This window comes from Leuciscus leuciscus, assembly GCF_965113295.1.
Source record: "Leuciscus leuciscus genome assembly, chromosome: 13".
Classification (NCBI taxonomy): Eukaryota; Metazoa; Chordata; class Actinopteri; order Cypriniformes; family Leuciscidae; genus Leuciscus; species Leuciscus leuciscus.
This window is the reverse complement of record NC_138737.1, coordinates 35151709-35176566: the sequence shown is the minus strand read 5'-3', so window position 1 is coordinate 35176566 and position 24858 is coordinate 35151709. Positions and strand designations below refer to the sequence as shown.

General features: G+C 36.9%; 1 protein-coding gene across 1 annotated transcript in view; it reads left to right on the top strand.

Moving 5' to 3' along the window:
* The window catches only part of bmp1a (bone morphogenetic protein 1a), a 100141-nt gene that overhangs the window by 42576 nt on the left and 32707 nt on the right, over nucleotides 1–24858 (top strand). The window contains exons 6-10 of the mRNA XM_082188693.1: nucleotides 4173–4278; nucleotides 17324–17448; nucleotides 22814–22929; nucleotides 23857–23959; nucleotides 24062–24178. Coding sequence (XP_082044819.1) covers nucleotides 4173–4278; nucleotides 17324–17448; nucleotides 22814–22929; nucleotides 23857–23959; nucleotides 24062–24178 — 567 coding nt within the window. The remainder of the gene's footprint in view (nucleotides 1–4172; nucleotides 4279–17323; nucleotides 17449–22813; nucleotides 22930–23856; nucleotides 23960–24061; nucleotides 24179–24858) is intronic.

The window sequence follows — 24858 nt, the reverse complement described above, 5'->3', positions numbered from 1 at the left end:
AAAATATAAATAGAGTAGTGGCCAAAAGTGATGTCCAGCCTAGGAAAATAGACATCTTCACCCTTTATTAAAGTATTGTTAAAATACTTTACACCCTTGCCTCATTTAGTATACGTGGTTCTATGAATATGCAAATGAGCCCCGCCTCCACTCACTCACTCGGCTCAGAGATCCACTCGTTGACGATCACACGTTGACCTGATTGGTTACAAGGTAGTTTGTGACATCAGAAACGCCAGCGATTTCAAAGCGTGTTTTTGAGACTGTCTTTGGTTCACTGCAGTTTTAAGGAGAAAATACTCAGCAATGGTGTTGACTTATGAATTTACACATGGCATATTAAAAACACCACATAGACATATAAACAACATTAAAATCTTGATTTTCACCACTACTTTAAAAATTTTGTAAGCATATTGCACAGTTGACAGAGTCAGTTGTTTAATTTGGGATATTTGGCCAGGCTGTCATACAAAGAAATTATGAACACACGCAAAAACGAGAGAACCAGTGAAATATTAATAACTGTTTATGTTTGCTTTTTCCTGTGAGCTTTTTGTATTCCTATGCTTTTTTTGTTTTGGTAAAGCAATACATACATTATCATACTTTGGGCCAGATTTACGAACAGCCTGCGTCAGCACAAACCCTCTTTTGGCGTTAAAAAACTAGGCTATGTCAGGGTTTACCAAAGACACGCAGTGAAAAATTTGCACTGAAAAGGCATGGACAGGGTTATTTTTTTTATGGCTGACCTTCTTGCATATGCAGTATTTAAATGAATCATGGAAGGTGATTTACTAAGGTTTGCGCTAGTCGAGTTACTGGTATTTGCGCCATTTACCGTCCAAAAAAAAACACTAGTTTGCCCTGTTTAGTTAATCTGGCCCTTTATATGATAAAGCAATGCATGCTTTCCTCTACATACTGGTTACCTGTGTGAACGTGAGTAGAACTGACTTCATCCACTAAAAATAGCCAAAACACCAGCTTATTAATAGTAACTGTGCTAAAATGATGGAGCAAAGTTAATTTAAAAAAACTATCATTTGTTTGCAGAAGTTCTTTGTTTATGGCATTTTGTATCAAATGCAGTGAAGTTCAGTACTTTAATGAAGTGTCCAGATATTTCCACGGTCCCTGTACACCTAGAAATATCTCAACAATGGACCAGCTGTGCACCTAGATGTAGATCCCAAAATCCTTCACAACTTATTAGGCAGCATTAATGAACAAGATATCCTGAAACGATGACTGTCGTTAGACATCTGTGGAAAAGGATCTCATTTCATCCTCATTATACGGCACAAACTGATTCTCAGCAGAGGCTTGCATTCAGACATTTGCTTGGAAAAATGTCTGTGGCTTTAGAAATGAATGTGGCTTTAGAAAGCTAATGATATAACTTATATTAAATTTATCAGTGTTTTACCGTACCTTAATTATATTATATATTTTAATATAAGAAGAAATGTGCTTCAGTGTTTGTGGTGTTGCCATGCTAACCACCCAGTATTTGTAAGAACATAAAAAGATTCAACAACTGAGACGCAAACCAAAGAAGTTCCAAAGACATTTGACGAACAGAACTGGAACAATGTGTCCCTGAACAAAGAGGGAGTCGATATCAAAAGTAGCAGTCAGTATGTGGTGTTTCCACCAGCTGCTTCCAGCGCTACAGTGCGTCTCATCCTCATGGACTGCACCGCGCTTGCCAGCTCCTGCTGTGAGACGTTGCTCCACTCTTCCACCAAGACACTTGTAAGTTCTCCAACACGTTTGGGGGACGTTACAGACATTGCGTTTTGTTGCTCTGTTCACATCTGCAGGTCTATGGCACGTTCACACAGCTGATCAGGGACCTCTTAGTGTCTTAAAGGACAAGTTCGGTATTTTACACTTAAAGCCCTGTTTACAGATCGTATCTGATGAAATAGAACGGTTAAGATTAAAATTTGGACACATGCTCCTGTCCCGAGAATTTTAGGTTTATTTCGCTTTTGTGGACCTATTTTGCCAAACGCGTCACACCCGTGATTCTTCCGTTGAGAGCTTGAATAATAGACACTCCAGCCCAGTTGGTGGCGATAATGCAACTTTGCCAATTGCAAGCAAACCATGGGCATTTCATTGAATACACAGAAGAAGCAGAAGAAGAAGCGGCGGAGTAATACCGTAAAGGTGCTGCGGTCTCACAGCACGTCCTATTAAGTCAATGGAGTTGGACAAAAACTACGATAAAACCTGTTGGAATGCATCTTTTTCAGCGATTTTTGAGGGAACATATCAGTGAACACCCCCTGACCACTCGGTGGGTTTCACGTCTTTGTAAATGAAAGTTTAATGCGTTTTTAGGACGGAATCTTCCAGTGCATATAGACAACCATTGTGGGGGTGGGGGGGGGGAGCGAAATAAACCTATAATTCTCGGGACAGGAGCATGTGTCCAAATTTTAATCTTAACTGTTCTATTTCATCAGATACGATCTGTAAACAGGGCTTTAAGTGTAAAATACCGAACTTGTCCTTTAAGTCTGGGAACTTAATTGTCCACCGCCTGTAAGCCTTTAGGGTCTTAAAGGGATAGTTCACCCAAAAAGAAACATTCTGTCATTGATTTCTCACCCTCGTGTCGTTCCAATCCCGTAAGACATTTGTTTATCTTCGGAACACAAAGATGAAGATCTTTTTAATGAAATCTGAGAGCTTTCTGTCCCTCCACTGACAGCTACACAACTACCACTTTCAAGCCACAGAAAGGTAGTAAAAACATCATTAAAGTAATCCATGTGACTCCAGTGGTTTAACCTCAATTTTATGAAGTGATGCCATTCTTTCTTTGTACGAAAAAACTAAAACAAAAAAACATGATTAACCACTTCATTTATAAATATTAATCTCCAGCGCAAGTTGAAAAAATTCCCTATTTAAGGGTATAGGGGGGCGATTTAGGATCCAGCCATTGGTTAAACCCTTTCCAATAAAGATCTGCAAGTCTTATTTGAATTTTGCATATTTATATACCATGGTCTGTCTGAATATTTGATTCTGATTGGCTGGAAGGTGTGCAGTAAAACTGTTTAATGCACAAGTAGTTCCAGGTCAATTTAATCGCCCTTCTATATGAATTCGCTGTTTTCATTAAAGCACGCATGCACACGCACACACACACACACACACACACACACACACACACACACACACGTATGTCACTGGCACACAGATTGGAGATCGCGCTGCATGCGCACAGAAGTATTCAGGAGCACAGAAACTTGTTAATAACAGAAAAAGATAACAGGTGGTCTAGTGGGTTAAACCACTGAACTGATAAATCGAAGGTTGCTGGTTCAATCCCAGCAGTCACCACCAGTGTGTCCTTGAGCAAGACACTTTACTCCATGTTGCTCCAGGGGGATTGTCCCTGTAAGTCGCTTTGGATAAAAGCGTCTGCCAAATGCATAAATGTAAAAATGTAAATGTAATAAAATAGCTTTGCTACTGAATGGATTACTACTGAATACATTATATTTCTCTGCAACAATGGGATACATCACTGGTTTTGAAGTAATTAAACTCACAGCTTCATTGTTTGTAGAGAGAGATGCTGAACAGACTCACACATACATCTCTCATCTCTCTCTAATTAATTCAAATAAATTCTATAATTAATTTATTCAAATAAATGTCATGTTATGCAATACTTTATCTCTGTGTCTGATTTTTAAGCGGGCAGAATGCTAGATCGAATGAGCCGTAACTGACGAAATTAACCGTAAATTTGATCAATAACAACTTTAACTTGTCAATGCTGGCAAATGATCATGATATAAGCGGGATAATCCACGACTAGCTGTGCATTAAATGATTTTAATGCACTACATGGATGCAAAGAACCTTCCTCTGCGGAGTGCATTAAAATCATGTAATGGACAGCTAGCTGTGGATCATTTCTTACTTGAAAAGTTGTTTCTTTTTTTCTTGTTGCTGAGTTTATAATAATAAAGAGAATAATGAAATAATCCATAAAATGTGATAATGTAATAATGATGAATCCATAAAAACAATCTTTGAAAAAACAAGCAGACAGCCTCTTTTGTTGACAATGACTGGTATGGGCTCTTACAGTTCACATCACTTCCTGCCTCAGTCTCATTTTTGGTTTCATCTCATAGGACAGGAGTACAACTTCCTGAAGATGGAGCCTGGTGAGGTGGACTCGCTCGGAGAGGTCTATGACTTCGACAGCATCATGCACTATGCAAGAAACACCTTTTCCAGGTTAGAATCTGCTCTTAGGAATATTGTCTTATTTTTCATAATTTCACTCATAATGTCCACTCCTTCACTAATCATATACAATATATAAATGACATAAAAATTATATAGATCATATACATACATGCATGCATGCATACATACATATGTACAGTTATAATCAAAAGTATTCAACCCCACTTTTTGCAATGAACAAATCAAATAAAAGTAATTGAAATAATTCAACACAACAAATGTTTCAAGTGGTTTCCCCAAATTCAACTGAAAATGCAATTTTGAATGACTTCTGCAGTCTCAAAATTACTCAACCCCCTGAATAGAATCCCTCACAACAGCACAAATATACAAAACGCAACTAAATGCAACTAATCAAGGGCTTCATTAGTTTCACCAGGTGTGCTTGAGCAAGAACACATGAAATATCTGAACTGACTAGGTTTGTTGAGTGTCACGTTTGACTGCATGTTAGAAATATGGCCAAAAAATGGTCCAAAAAGTTAGAGAAGATATCATTGCCCTTCACAAACACGAAACAGGATACAAAAAGATGGCGAAGGCAATAAATGTTCCTAGAGACACTGTTGGAAGCATAGTTCACAAGTTCAAAGTTAAAGGTACAGTGGTTACACTACCTGGACAGGGCAGAAAAAGGAAGCTATCAATGGAAGAAATCTGGAAAAAAAAACAAAGAGGGTTCAGAAAAACCCTCGAGTGACTGCAAAAGACACGACATGGCATGACTTGGTGGCAACAGGCACTTAGGTTTCAGCTTGCACATTAAGGCGTGTACTAAACACATGAGGTTTCCATGCCAGAACTCCAAGACTTATACCACTACTGACCCAAAATAACAAGAAAAGTGTTCAAAATCATTTAAATAAGCCACAGAAGTTTTGGGAGCGATGAAGTTTTCTGTTCTGTGGAGCGATGAAACAAAACTGGAACTTTTCGGTATATCTGGAGGAAGAAGAGTGAAGCATATACTGAACACTCTGTCTACAGTTAAGCATGTTGTGGCTCAGTGATGCTCTGGGGCTGCTTTGTATCCTCTGGCACTGGAAACCTGCAGCGTGAGGAAGGCAAGATGGATTCATTAAAGTATCAGGAAATTCTAGGAGAAAACGTCATGCCGGCAGTGAGGAAGCTGAAGCTTGGGTGTCATTGGATCTTCCAACAGGACAATGATCCCAATCATACCTCAAATTCCACCAAGGCTTGGTTGCAGAAGAAGTCCTGGAAGATTCTACAGTGGCCATCATTGTCAGCTGGCTTGAACCCCATAGAAAATCTCTGGTAGGATTTGAAGAAAGCTGGTGTCTGGTTATACATCTCGTTTGCAGCAGGACATAACAGCAAAAGGGTGTTCTACTAAGTACTAAAGATGCTTGCCATGAAGGGGTTGAATAGTTTTGACACTGCAGAGGTCATTAAAAGTTGCATTTTCAATTGAATTTGGGGAAACCACGTGAAACATTTGTCATGTTGAATAATTTTGTTTACAACTGTATAGATCTCAAATAAATCATATAAAATGAAATATAAATAATATTAACCACACAATTACACTTAAATTTTTACATAGCAAATGATAAAACAGACAAAAATCTAATTGACTTACATTGAAGGAAAAAATAATGAAGAGAAATGGGTCATTATTTACTCACCTTTGGTCCAAGACTGTATGCTGCTATTTTAATGAAAGATATAACTCTTTCAAAATTACAATAGTTCATGGTGACCATGATCTGGACTAGGACATGAGTTTCAGAATGAGGTAATATTATATCAGCTATATAACATCATATAGCTCAGGATTATGGCCGAGTTGTATGAGCTTATATATTTCTGCTTTTTTTTCCCACTTGCTTTTATTTAAATTTTGTATCCTTGTCACTGTGCACTGTTTGCCAAGAGCTGCATAACAATTCTTCAAAATTGTTTAGTGTTCCAAGCAAAAAAATATTAGCACACAGGTTTGGAATGAGGAAGGTGAATAAATAACAAAATGATTTTCATTTTTGAAAATCACTGAGTTCTAATTGTTTTTTGGAGCAGGTTTTTGCGTTCCACTAAACTGCTCTTTAATAGTTTTGTTCATAAACATGTGCTAGACGGATGGCTCTGAAAAAACAGTGGGACCGGATGCAACTGTCAGTTTTATTACAGCAGTATGTCAAGTTAAAAGAAGAGCAAATGCTAAAAACGGATCTCAAGACATTGCATTTCTCTGCTCTGCGGCTCTCATTTTTAAATGCAAGAACATGTTGCATTTTGAACGGCCCCTTAGGGGTAAGAAACCACCTTGAAATGCCCTTGCATGAAACCAGAACACGCGAGCAACTACATAACAACATGCTGAAAACACTTACCTAACGTGCAACAGAACCCTGGTAAATACCGACAACACTCAGCAAATTTTTCATGGGCAGACAAAACTATAATATAATAATTTTGTCTTTTATACTTGTAATAGTCATAGTTCAAACAGCTATTCACATTGTTTGAATATTAATCTTTTTTTGTTGAGGATTCCTCGCTTTCCTCAATTATTCCTCATTATGAATAATTAAAGTGTCCCTATTATGCTATTTTTAAGGTTCCTAATTTCGTTTTTTTAAGGGGTCCTATAATAGGTTTTTATGCATCCAAGGTCAAAACTTTCATTTTCTTATAATATATATCACAAATCACCTCATTTCTCAAAGAGTCTGAAAACGGTTCCTTTCTAAGAGCCTACTCTGCTCTGATTGGTCATATGGTTCAGTCTGTTATGATTGGTCTACCGCTTACAGCGCGTGTCGGAAACTCTTCCAGTCTCAGCTGCAACTACAGTGTTTGAGGGCGGGGTCAAATTAGACTGTTTGCGGGCAGCCAATGAAGACCATAGGCTGGCATTATGCAAATGTGTTGCATTGTTACATAGGTTTGTAACAGGAAAGTAAGACTGGAATTGCTGACGACTTTTTTTCGGCAGTTCAGAATCGATTCTTTCTTTTAAGAGACAATAACTTTGACCATTAAAACTTTGCTGACCTTTTACATTCACAAACAGCTATATAACACACTGCATGAAAGGTTATATTTGAAAAGGCATAATGGGCCTAGATGCGCTGTTTTATTCACACTCAGACTTCTCATTAGTTTCCTCAGGGTGACCTTTGAATGTGGCATCAGCACTTTGAGGCGGGCATGGCTATCTGAGCATCTCGCTCCTCTTACACTCGTTCTGCTGAGCTTTCACAACGCCGCTATTGTGCTTCTCGCGTGCCTGTTAGTTGTTCGGAGAGTAATCTGAGCCAGTCGGTTTTTGTGTGTGGAAAGGTTCGGTGCAGACATCATCTAGCTTCAGTTCTGTTGATGATCCGATCTCTCGACGTCAGCTTAATGTAATTAACTTCCTGTTTCTTCTCGTGCCTCTGTGACTATAAAGGTGGGCGGTAGGACAAAACCTCATGGTATGATTTTGTTTCACAGCAACTATATACACGTCTAAAAGCAGCTACACTAACCCTATCTATCGTGGTATAGATTTATCCAAATCTCTACTGTTAAACACATTTCTACTGTCGCACAGAATAAAACCACCATACTGCCAGTACCATTTGATGGAGCCAATAAACTTGGACAAGGGTTTAAAGATTAGGCTTTATTCAGCTTTCCACCAGATTTACTTTTACTGTGCCACAGAGAAAAAGAGAAACAGCCTTTCGTTCATGACGTCTGCTGTTTTTGTTTTTTTGAGGGTCTAGCATTGGTGACTTCAGCACTGATCCTCATAGAAGTTTAGTTTGACACAGCAGCAACACAAATATAGACAGATAACAGTAAAGATTAGTGAAATTTGTGCAGAAAAGATCAATTCTATCACCATTTTAACACTTCTATTCATATGTGACAGGAGGAAATGAGATTTAAATTGGTGGTATATTTTCAGCATTGATCTTAAGACATTTAACTGAGTCATGACGTTATTAATGTAGACGCATTTTTATTTGTCTGTAAATAACATTAATGTCAAATGTTTCATCATCTCTGTGTCTGAACTGTCCCCTGTTGGACTGACGGACCTCTTTTTTCATCCTCAGATGATAACACGCACACATGCATTTATACACGTACACACACACACACACACACACACACACACACACACGTACACACACACGTACACACACACACACACACACACACACACACACACACACACACACACACACACACACACACACACACTCACTCACTCATTTCTGTTGATGACGTCTGTGAAACCACTCAGAGTTATCCTGTCATTTAGCAAAGTGTACTCTGTTATCACTGTGGCTCTGACTTGGCTAGCTTTATGTTAGACACTATTTGATAATATTTTTTTCATTTTCAGTTGTTTTTCTGCATTTCACCTGTTTCTGGAATTTTCTTTCTGGCATATCTTTTTAGCGATAGCAAAATCCAAGCGAGAACTAATCCAAATCAAGTTTTACCACATTTTTAGGCATGCTAATGCTAATCTAGACTAATCTGTAACTTTACCAGTTTTCAACCCGTTTTGTGTTATTACAGTGTCTGTAGTTTATGTAAATGAACAATGTTTACTTGTTCTCCGTGTTACAGTACCTGGGGAGAGAAATTCATGTTTATTTGTCAGCAAAAGTCCACCGGATGACGCAAAACGATTTCGTGAGGACTACAGATTATCCTTTTGCATTTTTGCATTTTTGTGTCCCTGCCCACAGACAGTCGGATCGACAGAAGGTTATTAATAGAACAGTTATTGTGAGGGTAGGTTTTTCACTTAAAATTGTTTTGTTGTTTTTCTGCTCTTTAAACAGCATTCTGGTAAAAATGGAATACCTTTACGCGATGGCGTTTTGCTTCGGTGTAACTGACAGATCTACACTTCCTTTCCCTTCCTAAAACACTGTGTTCGTGGTCATTCAGTTTGAAATGTTGACTACAAACATGGAGGATTTTCAGATTTTCCATTGCTGTCTTCTCTCCAAATTTATGATTCTTCGCAGCCTTAGTAACTAGTAACTTAGTAACAAAAGTAACTAACTCCCGCTAAACATTTACTCTTTGAATTCTTGCACCTGGGAATAATACAAGACGACACCATTATGACTAAAAGTTTGCTCAGAAGTATTTCCTACTAAAGCATGCTGGTATTTGACTGATGTAAGCGTATCCATAGCAGACTAGTGGGAATGGCATTGGATGGCAACATGCCTGGTGCATTATGGGTATTGACGTTTTGGCAAAAGGGAAGACAACAGGCTTTTTTCTCTGTTTTCTCTTTTCAGGTAGCACCAATTCACTTTCCCCCCCCCGCCTTTCTACTGTTTATCCAGCCAAGTTTTATTGAAAGCCCATTTTGTCAGCGGTGAAGTAACCCTTTAAGTGTGGCTGATTTTCAGTTTGGAAATGTACTTCACACATTGAAGTATTTTAAATTTTATAATAAAAAGCATTATGTTATAAAAATGTTATGATACCACAAAGCCCTCATGCTGTAAATTATTGTAACTCATATGTACTATATACACTACTGTTCAAAAGTTTGGGATCAGAAAGTCTTTTTTTAAGATATTAATACTTTTATTCAGCAAAGATTAATTAAAGTGGTCAAAAGTAACTGCATGTTACAAAATATTTTTATTTCTAATAAATGCTGTTCTTTTAAACTATCTATTCTTCAAAGAATCCTGGAAAAAAAAACGTTTTATATCATGGTTTGCACAAATATAGTAAGCAACACAACTGTTTTCAAGATTGATAATAATCAGAAATGTTTCTTGAGCAGCAAATTATATAATATTATAATGATTTCTGAAGGATCATGTGACACTGAAGACTGGAGTAATGATGCTGACAATTCTGCTTTGATCACAGAAATATATATATATATATTTATTTTTTTTATCACAATATTCAAATAGAACAAAGTTCTTTGAAATTGAAATAATATTTCACAATATTACTGTTTTTACAATATTTTTGATAAATAATTTCAGCCTTGGGGAGCAGAAGAGACTTATTTCACATATACATCTAGTAACTTTTTACATATATATATATTTTTTTTTTTTAAAGTACTATAATTTAATACACACTAATCATCCCAAGTATTTTGGGATTCAGCCCATCTTCTCTTGAAGAAAAACTTTTTATATACAGTAGAAGGAAAAGAAATGTGAGCTGTAGATTGAGATGCCTCGTATTATTCTCAAAAGGCTCGGCTAATGGGATTGAGGAATGTTATTCCCATTTCATGTGTTTATCAAAAGTTTTTTGTGACTAGTTTTGACAGCCTACAGCCAACATTCCCCCAGAGTACGGGTAACATGAGTCGAGGCACACGCAAACGCAAGTCTACACAGTCTCTATATGAGAACCATCTGTTTCCTCTTCTTTTGTTCTCGTTTTCCCCCTTTTACTCCCCCTCTGTATCACTTTTTTGAACAATTTACAATTCTGTTAATAATCGTAGGATTACAGGTTCCAGTCCAATGTAAGTTCATGTTCCAGTCCCATATTATGTTTACATAGTTTAAGGGTTATTGGGAATATGAAATTGACTTTATATTAACATATTATTTATTAAAACCAAGTGGAAAGTTGTTGTTGTTGATGTTTTTGTTGAAGCATTGCTTCAAAAAGAAGAACTACAATAATACATTAAAGAGCATATTCGTGCTGCTTCATGTAACTAGAAGTTGTTTGGCTTTTGTATTGCCTCCCTTGCTTAATTACCGGTAAATGAGTCTGTTGTCAAATGTACAACTCTCATTTAGTTTAACATAAATAGATGGAGAGAAAGAGAGGGAGAGACATTGATCCCAGGGGGAATTTAGCAGATAATGTTTTTTGATAGACACACTCGATCAGTCCTGTTTTGCATAATCACTTAAGCTCTCATCAAAAAACAAAAGGTTTAATCATAACATCCTGACCAATCAAACTCCTGCTAGTACCCATTTATATAGTAGTTTTACTGCTAAATACTAAACTGCTATTATAAATGAACTATTTAGCTAAACAGACAAAGCATTTTGCTGCTGATTTACAATTAGGCAACATTATGATTTTGCTGATTTTAATGTGCTTTTTATTTGGCCCTTAAAGGTGCAGTAAGCTATTTCTGAGAATCAGTTGAACTCTTTTGATATTTGAAATCAACCCAATTAACCCCCCCCCCCCCCCCCCCCCCACACACTTAATTGCTCCGCCCCCCAAATGCACAAGCACACAATCCAAGAGTGGATTTCTCTTTATCATAACAGATGCAAAGGAAAATAAAGCTTTGCAAAAATAATATGAAGCTGATGAACATACAAGGAAGAACAAAAAATGAACATATAAAAAATAAAATAAAAGCAAGTATATAAAAGCAAGAGTTGGTTGTCAGTCGCCAGCAGCACACACTCAAAACCAGTGTTACTCCCGTATGGAGCAGAAACAAGGCAATATCTGGGTCCTTTTTCAGGCCTTCCCGCTTCGGTCTCTCCAGAACTGGAAAGATTTTCTAATATTAACACGAGTCCTATCTCTTGCCTGATCATAACCCATCTTTTTCCAGTGATATTCCTCTGACCTTTTATTTTTTGTAATGTCTCTCAGCCATCTCTCTTTCTACAGTCTTCAAATCTCTCTCTTGCTCACTCTCTCTCCTCCCCCATCATGGGTGGACACACCCCCTACTGCTGATTGGCTCACTCTCTCCTCCCCCACATTAGTGTATATGCCCCCTACTGCTGATTGGCTACAAGTTTTTTGTGAAGTTCAGTTTGATCCTCTTTCAACATCATTTTTCAGATGTCGCTTACTGCACCTATTTATAACGAATATGTGGTGGTGACATAATAGGTAGGTGTGGCTCTGAGGCTTTGCCTTCTTTGACGTGGAAATCTGTTCTTATGCTCTTGGGAAAACCCCTTCTTTTTAAGCCGTTTCAGAGTAAAGACAGGGAATGTGAAATAACAGTTTTTAGTAACCTCACTTGCCTTAATTTAGATACACATCAAGATTTTAGCCCCGATTTTTACTCGCCGACAGTTTGTGGAAATTGCAGACAATTGCCTGAAATCTGAGGCAAATTGGTGCTTGTTTACGTGAGTGACAATCCCGTAATGTCAATGATCAAAGACGTGATCTGAGAGAAGTGCAGATGTGTTGTTGATGCCTGTAAGATATTTAGCATGCTACATATCTGGACCTGTCAAGAGTCCAGGAGCGTGAAATGTGTTTTGACTGGATATTACATCAGAGGTGATCTACAGCCAATGAGAGAGCAAGATCCAGGGCAAGGGAAAGTTCAGGGGGAGGAGTCAACGATCTGCAACCAAACATCAGCAAACATGGCTTCTGTAAGCAACCATTTATAGTAGTATAGTAGTACTCTTCTTTTTTTCTTTTCCGCTGCAAATCAATGCACATACAACTTGGATCGCAAGCATCTTGCAGTTTATGATTTTAGTATTATGTGAGAATCCTTGTCTCACGCGTGATTTCATGTTTCACTCACATGTGTTTGGTTGTGAAACCTAGTTTGTAGACCAGGCAGAGTTGTCAACGGTTCTTCCTATTAAAATGCTGTGTAATGTGTGATCCACTTTCGCCGATCCGTCGTGTAATGTACTAATGGTACAACTAATGGTACCCCAGACAGTCATGTATTGTCTAGTGTGAGAAGGACAGCGATCGGACGATTTTGAAAATCTTGCAAATTTCCTGCGGAATTGGGCTACTTTTACACTGTCGGCACGGGTTGTATTTTTTAGTCCACGGGTTGAAGCGAACCCCCTCTGCCCAGAAGAGGATCTCCCCTGGATGGGCTAGTTTGGGCCATGATTGGGCGGTTTTTGTATAGCAATTGGGCTGGTTTTGTTACGCAAACCTGGCAACCCTGCTACAAGGACTAGTTTCTTAAAGCATTTTCTGGGAGTGTGCTGGAAAACTCAATCCAAGAGTTAAGAATAGCACAGAGCAGATATAGACTACATGGTGAACTCATCCTGGGCTGCTTCCCATAATTATTAAATGATTACTAGATTTGGTGTACTTGAGGCATCTGGGTTGTATTTTACTCTTGAGTTTATCATATATTTCTCCTCTCCTGTATCTCCTTTTTCTGTCCGTTATACCAGAAATTAAAGGGTAACACATGGATTTATCGTTCTATTCAAGAATCTTGACTTTGCAAGAAGGACATCAGAAACTTCACAGCAACTTGAGAGAAGCTAACAGTCCCTGCGTTCTGACTGGCTGCTCTGTTTGTCCACTGTCCTGTTGTCTTTTTTTCCCATCATCCCTGCTGTGTTTGCAGAGTACTCGTACTGTAAATCTCCGTGGGAAGACAGGTTCTTTGATTGCACTTGTATCGGGAGGATTTCATGGCCTTCCCTCAGGTTTTTTTTCTTTGAAACGTTTCTCCCCGAGAAGCGAGTGAGCCCTCCTAGCTTTTTGTCTGGGGCATGTTTTCCGACCTCCTTCTTTGTCTCCTGGCCCCCGTTCCACCCACCCTACTCAGGGAAGTTTTTCTTCTTGAAACTGGTACCGGCAAGTTGAGCCAAAAGCAAATAAAGAGCTTGCAGTATGTCTTCAGTGTGAGATGACACCAGCCGAGCGCTAGCGCTCACCCACACATCTACTGTTCCGCTCTTATACTCACACACCGACAACAAGGCTGAAGCTTACAAAAACAGCCAGGTCACATTTGACCCCAAAATCAAAAGAGACAAACATTATTTCACATAAATAAAATGAAGCAACTGTTGAAAATTACATTTCCTCACAGATTTTCACTGTAACGCAATTCTTTTTACGCTTTTTGTAATTCCCATTATTGTAAAAATCTCATTAATGTAAAAAAGTGAGTCTAATTACTTAGTCTTATTACAGTTATATAAATACTGTAAAACATACTGTAATACAGTTATTTTTTATTTCAGTGAGCAGAAAAATTATATATTTTAATATTGTATTAATATAATAAATATTTCATTAAATATTAAATAATGTATGACATTTACTTTTACTTTTTTTTTTTTTTTGCATTTCAGTGATGATAATTATATATATGTGTATTTATAATGAATATATTCTGTACATTAAAATGTAAGATAAATGTATGGTAGGAAAAAAAAAATTCTACCCTTTTTGATCATTCAATATGACCTGGAATTCATCTTAAAAGCTTTCATGGGATTCACATACCGTACATGGTATGTTTTATGTTTTGATTCAAATTAGTCTGTTTCTTGTAGCTGTAAAAAAAAACTTTGTGTTTGACTTGAATCTGAAGAAAGTAGCCTACATATTTATATCACTAAACTGTTTATTTACTTGAAATGTGGGTTGCATTTCTCTGCTGATTCCTTTCATTTAAAGCTTGTAGTTGAGCTCTGGAAATCCATCCTTCCCTATTTGAACATGCCTGCTGTTGACTGGAAGGTTCCCATGGGAACAAACAAATGAGCAGACCCTCACTAGCCACCGCGGAGTGAAAAGCTAGACGATAAACTAGCAAAGAGTGTCAAAGTACGAAAAGAAGTGCGAGAAAAGAGACAGGTTTTTGATACTGAATCACTCTCTGTTGAACTGAGCAAACGTTTTTTTCAGCCTGAGTTACAGTAGTAGGACTGGAGAACGTGACTTCTCCATATTTTATCCATATTTACTCTTATTTTACGCTTATTTCCAACACATTCTCATGCTGTCATGGCTTCTTAGGAAGCCTCAACTCTGAAGTGACCAATCAAGAGTCCAGTGACATCATACATGAGGAGGTTATAGCCAAATAGAACGTGGATTCAGATCATGTTTCGGCTGCCACTGTGTCAGGCCTATGAGACCGACCGGATTTAGTGACTGTCCCAGGAGAGGTCATTGTTTTTGTATCAGTGGTAGAGTCATCAGACCATTGGGGTTTTTGTGATGTTTTTAAGTCACTATGATCCAGACTACTGTTGATGGGTTGGATGTTAATACAGTTGTAGGTTTGCTGGGTTGGAAAAGTTTACGATCTGTTCCCTCAAACCACATACAGAGGTGGTCCAGACAGTTCACAATGCGTCCTGATGTGTAACAAGCTAGGTTATTTGAGAAACTTTTGGAAAAGCCTATTCATATGCATGAAACATTTGCGGTCACAGACTAATTTGATACATATTAAAGGAATAGTTCACTTCAAAATGAAAATTCTGTCATCATTTACTCACCCTCAAGTTGTTCCAAACTTGTATGAGTTTCTTTCTTCTGTTGAACACAAAAGAAGATATTTTGAAGAATGTCGGTAACCAAACAGTTGACGTTAGCCATTGACTTCCATAGTATCTTTTTTTCCAACGATGTAAGTCAATGGGGTCCATTGACTTACATAGTTGTCTGGTTATCGACATTCTTCAAAATAAATAATTTTGTGTTCAGCAGAAGAAACTCACACAGATTTGGAACAACTTGAGGGTGAGTAAATGATAGAATTTTCATTTTGAAGTGAACTATTCCTTTAACAAACAGCGATCTGTCTTGTCTGATCATTTGTGATTGAATCACTTGAGACACATGTTAGTAACCAGTGTTAAACTATCATTGTCACAATACCTTTTTTGTCTCATGGTACAATACCAGCTTAAGAAGAATCACCAATGTAAGTAGTATGGCGATAACTCTATTTTTGTGTTGATGTATCATTATTTTAGGGACTGTTTTATTTTAATAATTTTTTTCAGTTTACACAAAATAACAGTACATTTTGGAACATTATTTTACAAAAATTATATAAGATCTGTTTGTATTTTTTTTAAGTATTCACTTTCACAGAAAATTGAATGGAGAATCTGTAAAGCCAAAACTGGATTTTTGAACTAGTGATGCACCGAAATTTCCGGAACTGAAAATATTTGTCTGAAAACTGCAAACAAAAATAAATTTTTCGTTTGGCCTTCTCCAATTACCCAGTTTGGCTGTGTCAACATCTATTCCGTGCACATAATGTGGATACGCTACAGCAGCTAAACATGACTCACTTCACTATGATCAAAAAAGGATGCTAAAGTCGCAATATGTTAAATTTGTTCAGTTGAAATATTTAGAGGAGGCTCGTCGTCACTTAAGAACTTTACTACGACTGGATTATAAGTTCAATTAACCAAATGTAATTACCAAAGCTTCTGTTTTAGTTTTTGGCTGAACGAGAACTTTTGGCGTTTCAGTGAAAAATGTATGTCGGTGCATCACTATTTTGAAACTTACAGTTATGTCTTCAATAACGAATATGAGCATTATAAACGATCTCAAACCTTTCTGAAGTCCACCAAACTCATCTTTGGAGGTGCTTGTGCAGTTCACTTTCATGTTGTTTTATTTCATATCCGCTATTTTGATGCGTTATAATTGTTATGTACAGATGCGTCAGACAAATGTTTTTGTCTTTTAAATGTTTGCGTAATTCGCTTCATAAGATGCTGTCAAATAGCTGTGCTTGCTGCACTGGACTCGAGTAATACATGCCAATACTGAGCGAGTACTGCATGTGAAATCATACAGATACTGCAGTGCATCATGGTACTATCTTTTGAAAAATATGGGTACCTCCGGTATTTTGAGGCTTAGACATTGCAATACAACCAAATGGGAGTCAAAGATGTCAAATGTTTTTCAAACCAAGGCAAAGCTCTCTAAGTATAATCTACATTGTACAGTGTTACACTTAACACAATAACTGAAGAGCAGGCGAGCCACAAAGCCGCAACTTCCATGACTGCTTCCTCGGATAACGCAGCTTGGCTTGAATTCCCTTTGGATTGTTGTCTGCTCCACAAATGATTACACAGCCTGTTGAGTTCTGTACATCTGCTGAAACTTGCCATCTTAAAACGTGAGATAACGTTTGTGTTTATACAAGTACACGTGATTCTGTGTGTGGGTGTGGAGAGGATTGTTAGACATTCCTGGAAACAAGAGATAGTGAATGAATAAGAGACAAGAGGATTAAAATAACAAGAAGGATTTGTTCATTCTGATTAAAGTGATGCCTTTTTTGTTTTGCTGACAGAGGGATATTTTTGGACACCATTCTGCCACGATATGATGTGAACGGAGTTCGGCCGCCCATCGGTCAGAGGACCAGATTGAGCAAAGGAGACATCGCACAGGCACGCAAACTTTACAAGTGTCCAAGTAAGAAAATAACAGATATGTAAACATAAAATTTTTACAGAATTACAGAAGGGTAATCTGGCAGATCCTTCTGCGTAAGGAAGGTGAAGCTCCTGCCTGACTCAACAAGAATAATATATGGTGGAGATAGAAAATCTGGGTCATTGGAAACTTTAAGCACATCATGAAAACATCTCTGACTGCAAACTTCACAAGTATTCAGGTCTGGGCAGCACTGTCATGCAAAGAATATATATATATATATTTTTTTTAAATATATATATTTTTTTTTTATCAGTATTTTTGCCATTTAAAATGTCTAAACATCCTAAAAACTAAATAAATAGCAAAACATAGTTTTGCTAAAGCATAAATATTACAATATTTAGCTATGTCTATGTTTAACAAATGCATTTTGGAAATGTTTCAAGTAAATTGGCCTTTTTTAAAGAATATTTAGATAATTTAGATGGAAAACAAGAAAAAAATACTCATGAAAAACACATTTTAAGATCATTCAGTCACATTTGCCCCTATTTAATAGTATAAGGGCGGGACACTAAGTTTATGTAATCTGGAAATAACATTGCATCCACAATTGATGTGGTACGGTATCTTGGCGACAGTCTCCGTTACTCTCGGGCTCGGAAAGGCCGAGTAAACACTGGTCGAGCACAGGAAGTTTGTAATTTGTCTTCTTTCCCTGATAAAACAGAGAAGAGAACAGTTGCTTTGTAGGATACAGCAAATAAATGCGGTAAAGGACATTTTTCATGTAAACTTTACAGAGATGTTCAAACACACACTACCAGAGAGGCAACGAGTGTATCCTCAATGCAAACCAGGGTCTATTAATTGTCTTAAATTTTTTTTTATTATTCAGTTTTATTACATATTAGTTCATTTAAAAAGTAAATCAATAAAATGAAATGAAAATGTTAATAAATAAATAACTGGAATCATGACACGGCAAAATGTGATGATTAAAATTCAAAAGGATATGATTTAATTCAATATTTATTTAATTAAATAAATAAAAAAAGTGTAATAAAACAAGTTCAAAGTAAAAAATAAAATAAAACGCAGAATTGTTCTACAGGCTTGTAGTTTCAGACCAGTTCTCAAGCAATGAATGCCTCACATTTATGCCAAGTGATTGCTATTAATGAATTATGACAGTGTTTACTTTATGGTGTTTATGTTACAATTTGTTGAGTATTTTATCTCCCTCGTCTTTTTGAATGAGCAGCTGTAAGTAAAGCATAGACATTTCAAAATAAGTTTCCTGTTAAAAGCTTTTTTAAAGTGTTTTCGTAGATATTTTGGTTATAATAAACTGTATTTGGCATTTAGTTCAATGTTAACATTTGTAGGTTATCTTTATTTAAGAATTTAAATAAATAGATTTTTCTTGTAATGGCAAGTGTTAGGTAAGTTACTCTAAAAAAAAGTAATTAATTACTAGCTACTAACTGACCATTCGCAAAGACCCGCCCCCTTTAGCAGTGATGGGAATAACGGCGTTATAAATAACGCCGTTACTAACGGCATTACTTTTTCCAGTAACGAGTAATCTAATTGATTACTCTTCTCATCTTAATAACGCCGTTACCGTTACTGCCAAAAAATGCGTCGCGTTACTATAACAACTGATGAAGCTGTTTTTTTTTCATTAGACCAACTAGATCTCTGAGCGAGAGGCAAATACTTTTTCTTACTGTTCTTCCTTGGTTAGTGGACAGAGCACGAGACAAGCGCATAAATGCTGACGATTGGCTAAGGTAGAGTAAAATTTCATTGTAAGCCAATCAGAGGTAGAGTTGGGCGGGTGTTCGAAAGCACGCATAGTAATGATGGGCATTCGGCTCTTTTGACTCAGCTCACTGAAAAGAGCCGGCTCTTTTGGCTCACCAATGGCTCTTTAAATGACTTTGACTATAATATTTAAATTTTTATTACATAATTATTTATTTTCTATAGGCTAAATTTGTAAAAATAGAGTCGGCTCTTCAGATATGCGAGCCAGCTCCCGACGTTCACCTAAAAGAGCCGGCTCTTAGAGTCGGCTCATTCGCGAATCGCGAACGACCCATCAAAAGCTCATTCGCGAACGAGTCGATCCATCATCACTAACGCTCATGAATTGCGAACGACCCATCATAACGCAGAGTCGGACAGGACAGGACACACAAGGAACAACACAAGCCAGTCAGTCAACGAGAGACAGGTATCAAACGTTCCAAAACATCTATTGTGTTATTTGCATTGATCCACTATATAAACATAATATCTACATACATGGCATTTGATTGGAGGCTAGTCTCACTTTGTCCCACAGCAACATTTTTTTTTTTTTTGATGTGTGTACAATGTTTCATGTTTCTGTTAATAATGTATTGTATTAAGTGTACATTTCATTATAATATTCAGATTTATCATAAATAATTGAACATGCACATGTATTTTAAGTTCTGTTAAAGAGGGGTAGAGGTGGGGTCACAATTGAGCATTTAAAATTTAATTTTACTTGGAAGTAACGCAATAGTTACTTTCTTAAGTAACTAGTTACTTTTAAAATTTGTAACTGAGTAACTAATTTAGTTACTTTTTGGAAGAAGTAACTAGTAACTGTAACTAATTACTTTTTAAAAGTAACTTGCCCAACACTGCCCTTTAGTTACTGTTATTAATTTTGATATGAAACAATGTCACATCTTTTTTTTTTTTTCTTTTTTTTTTTTTTACATTGAAGTAATAAATACCGTTTTGTGGCTCTTTAATGTGTCTGACAGATCGCTGTAGAGCCTCAGTTAAAGCTGCTTGTGAACCGATCATATATTCCTTCTAGTTAATTTATAGCATCAAATAAACATGAATGAACATCGGAAGGAATGTTGTTTAAACCGCGGAAAGACGTCAGTACACACTGATTTTTTAAGTTCAAGTCCACCGGCGTTAATCTACTAACTCTCCTGACTGCTTTGTGGGACAAAATGGCGGATTCTGCTGAAAGCAGATTATGATTGGTCAGATCGCCTGTCAATCAAACTCCAGGCGAAGGGTGAATTACATCTTTGACCGTGTAATTAGATTCCTGTACTAATTACTCTCTCTAAAAACAAGATTCATTTAATTGCATTACTTATCCGTACTTTCTAAATCCCATACCAACCTAGGCCAACTGAACAACACAAGGATAGACACGAAACGGCTCCTTTGATTCTTTAAAATAAATAACATAAAATTGCATACATTATTCTTGAACTGACCAAAGTATTTGAAGGGAGAAGATTTCATTAAAAACACTAATTTTAACTTTAGACATTTTTGATGTTAAATCTACTTGTTTTAACCATAGAATGGTTGTAAACCATAGAAACAAACAGGGAGAGAACAGAGGAGAAATGAACTAATAAACAGCCTCAACAGAAAAAAGAAACTCAAACATGAACAGAACAGAGAAACAGATAAAAAACAAACTCAAAACGTGACACTACTATTGTTTTATATATAGAATTGTTCTATAGTCTTTACAGTATTTAATGCAATTACATCAGAAGTAACTAAATTACAGAAAAAAAATAAGAGTAATCTCTTACTTTACTTTTTCAAGGGAAAAGTAATTCAATTAATTGATTACTTAGTAATGCATTACACCCAACACTGGTAATGGCAAAATATTCTGTTTATTACTTTTCTTCAAACATTATTATTGTATCAGAAAAATACAGTATCAGTCAACCCCTAATACGAATGTATTGATGCACACACCAATTTCAATACATACATTATATATACAGTACTGTGCAAAAGTCTTAGGCATGTTAATACCTGGGGGGGGGGGGGTGGGGGATATTAACATGCCTAAGACTTTTGCACAGTACTGTATATATAATGTATGTATTGAAATTGGTGTGTGCATCAATACATTCGTATTAGGGGTTGACTGATACTGTATTTTTCTGATACAATAATAATGTTTGAAGAACTAAGCCTAAGACTTTTGCACAGTACTATATATATATATATATATATATATATATATATATATATATCTCTTATAGAACATAGTTTCAAACATAGTTACCCTGTTTGCTGATAGCAAGTCCTCACTAAATGTGTGCTGCAGCCTATATAGTAAAAAATCTATATTATGATTAATTTTGAGATTGTTTGAGTTGTTGGACATACAGTTGATTTGGATATACAGTATAAATCTTAAAGGTCTTTTAAAAAGTCTTACATTTGATTTTGAAAAATTCTTGCTAATAATAATTGACACCCTGTCAAACACATTGTAGGGCTGTAATGGGAATTTTTGGAAGTTTTATATTGAGATTTGTCTTTAGCATGGCTTTACTGGAAAAAACAACCCATAAATATTCTCATCTGGGACTGTTGCTCATTTTACAAATATGGCTCTCAGTTTTTAAAGTTCTGACAGGCCTGTTGTGGAGGAGCCTGTGTCACATGACGTATCCATACAGCTGGATGATGTGGCCGTATCACATTCTGGGAAAACGAGGTGTAAGTGTTGCAGATATCTTGCACAGCATTCCTTGCCTGTGTCTGTCACTTGCTGTGGCTTGCCAGACCGCTCGGTAATGGTCCTAAACACTGAAGACACTCCACACTTGGCCTGAAGAATCTCTGCTCTTGCTACTCTAGTTTAACATGACTGACTAACTCATGTGTGCAGAGCACATGTGGATAATATAAGGAGTGTAAACCACTAAACAAGGTCAATTTTTGGGGGGTGAAGTAGTCATGTAATAGTCATGTAATAAGCAGGATAATGTTCCACCAGTTGCTCATTATTGCACAATAATGACTTGAAAGGGTAATCAGGACCCCAGCATTAAGCAGATTGCACATGTTTAGTTATATGAATATATCGTGAAACTGCTGGTATTTTAACATTTAATGAAGCAATGCTGGTTTGCCATGTGTATTTCCACAGTGACCACTAGAGCGTTTAATCACACATTTAATAAAGTACGCTGCCCGTGTTTTCATTTTAATTGCACACAGCACCGTATAATTGAAAATCTTTGTTCGAATTTTGCACCACTTTTGTTTCCTTCTCTTGCTCTATGCTGTGAATATTAGGCAGGTGTGTAACATTAGAAGCAGATGTGCTTCATAACATGAAAGTGCTCAAGGCGCACACTATGAAAGACAATCCAGACTTTTTCGTGGTCTTTTGTCTTTGTTGTGTTCTGTGACGCACAACAATGTTTTAAATACAAGGAGCGTACTGTCATTGTGGGCCGTTGTGTAACTAATCAAATAATCTTGTTTTTGTGTATTGAACTGTTCAACTCCTTTTGAGCATTGACAGCTAATGACATTTCTTTCTTTCTCTCTCTCTCTTTTTCTTTCTTAGGATGTGGAGACAGTTTGCAGGAGAGTAGTGGGAACTTCTCTTCTCCTGGTTTTCCGAATGGTTATTCAGCATATATGCACTGCATATGGAGAATTTCTGTCACACCAGGAGAAAAGGTGAAGCCACCAGAAGCTCTGATGATTCGCTCTGATTAGTTGTGAGAAATGTTTTTAGGCATTAGGATTGTTTATGGAATAAACAACAATATTGGTCCCACATAGATTTGGGAAGTCAAGATCATTTTGGTTAATCTGTTTGTTCGAACCGTTCTTTTCAGTGAGCGAGTTCAAAAAACTGATTCACTGATTCAACACTTCTTCACACACCATTTTCAACTACTTTTCACATACATTATCACATTTCACAATAATTGTATCCCTTAAAACTCATCTTTGATCACCAAAATGACATTTAAAATAGATTTAAAATGTAACTCTAGTCCCTTGCCTCATTTAGTATAGGCGGTTCTATGAATATGCAAATTAGCCCCGCCTCCACTCACTCACTCCAGCTCAGAGATCCACTCGTTGACGATCACACGTTGATCTGATTGGTTACAAGGTAGTTTGTGACGTCAGAAACAAAAGAGTTTTAAGGAGAAAATACTCAGCAATGGTTTTGACTTATGAATTTGCACATAGACATATAAACAACATTAAAAACTTGATTTTCACCACAGAGGGACTTTAAAACAATTTTAAGAGGCCCGACTAAAGAAAATATTCTGTCAAATATGGTTATTTACATTTCTCACCATATAGTTTTACTCCAAAACAAATGTCCTGCTCAGAGTGGAGTAATTTACACTCTACAGAATGCTTCGATTGTATCATTAAAAAGAACCAGATTTCTTTATGAATCTGACTTAACTACCTCCACACAGTTTGACTTAACAATCAAAATGAGGCACATTTCAGAATTATGAAGCCTATAGACAATCAGCCTCCTTGCTTCTAATTCCACATATTGCTTGTGATCATTACACTTGCACAGATTTAAACTTTCTCTAGTAACAATTGACCATTTTTGTTTTATTTCCCAAGATCATTCTGAACTTTACATCTATGGATTTATACCGGAGCCATTTATGCTGGTATGATCATGTGGAAATCAGAGATGGATATTGGAGGAAAGCACCATTGAAAGGTGTGAGATGAACCGCTGACATTTCAGAAGAGGAATATGAAACAAGTAATAGTGAAGCTTGATAATTAAAGTTGAATAATTTGCTTGTACCTCTGTATGCAGGTCGATTTTGTGGGGATAAATTGCCCGAGCCGATCGTCTCTACAGACAGCCGCCTGTGGATTGAGTTTCGCAGTAGCAGCAACTGGGTGGGAAAGGGCTTCTCTGTGGTTTATGAAGGTACCAGCAATCAACCAAATCAACAACCATTAAATAGTCTAAAATATGTACTATTGTGCATAGAATAAATTATAAAGAGGAACTATTGTACTTGTGTATGTATAGTACAGCTTAAGTGCCACCATCCCAATTGAAAAAACATTCCTGGTGATGCCAAAGTATTTATACTTTATAATGTGTATTAAGACATGCCAGTACAGGGACACACAATGTCAAAAAAATTGTGCCTTGAGCTCATACTATTGACATTTTCATGTAAACATTCATATTTTTAATAATTTGCTGTGGCAGTAGCCTTGCGTTTCTCATACATTTTTCTAAAATCAAAAGAGTTTGGGGCAAAATTAGCTCAAGGCTGCAATTTCATGGTCACTGACTAGGGCGAGTCCAGAGTGCTCAGAATAACCTGTCAACAGAAAACATTGTCAAATTCATTTATAATAAGAGTTTGCCCCACAGACCTAAATCCATCTGTAACTGATATACTGAGAGTTTCCATTATACTGGGTACACACCAAAAGATAATCGGGCTGATTTTGGGCCGATTTCCCCCCTTCCGACAATCCTAGCTATGTCCCGATTATCTTGATGGTTCTACAGATTATTTTTATCAGATTTTCCCTTGGTGTGAGGTGTGTTAAGAGTCTCTGAACCTGCTCGGAAGAACATCGGAGCCGCCC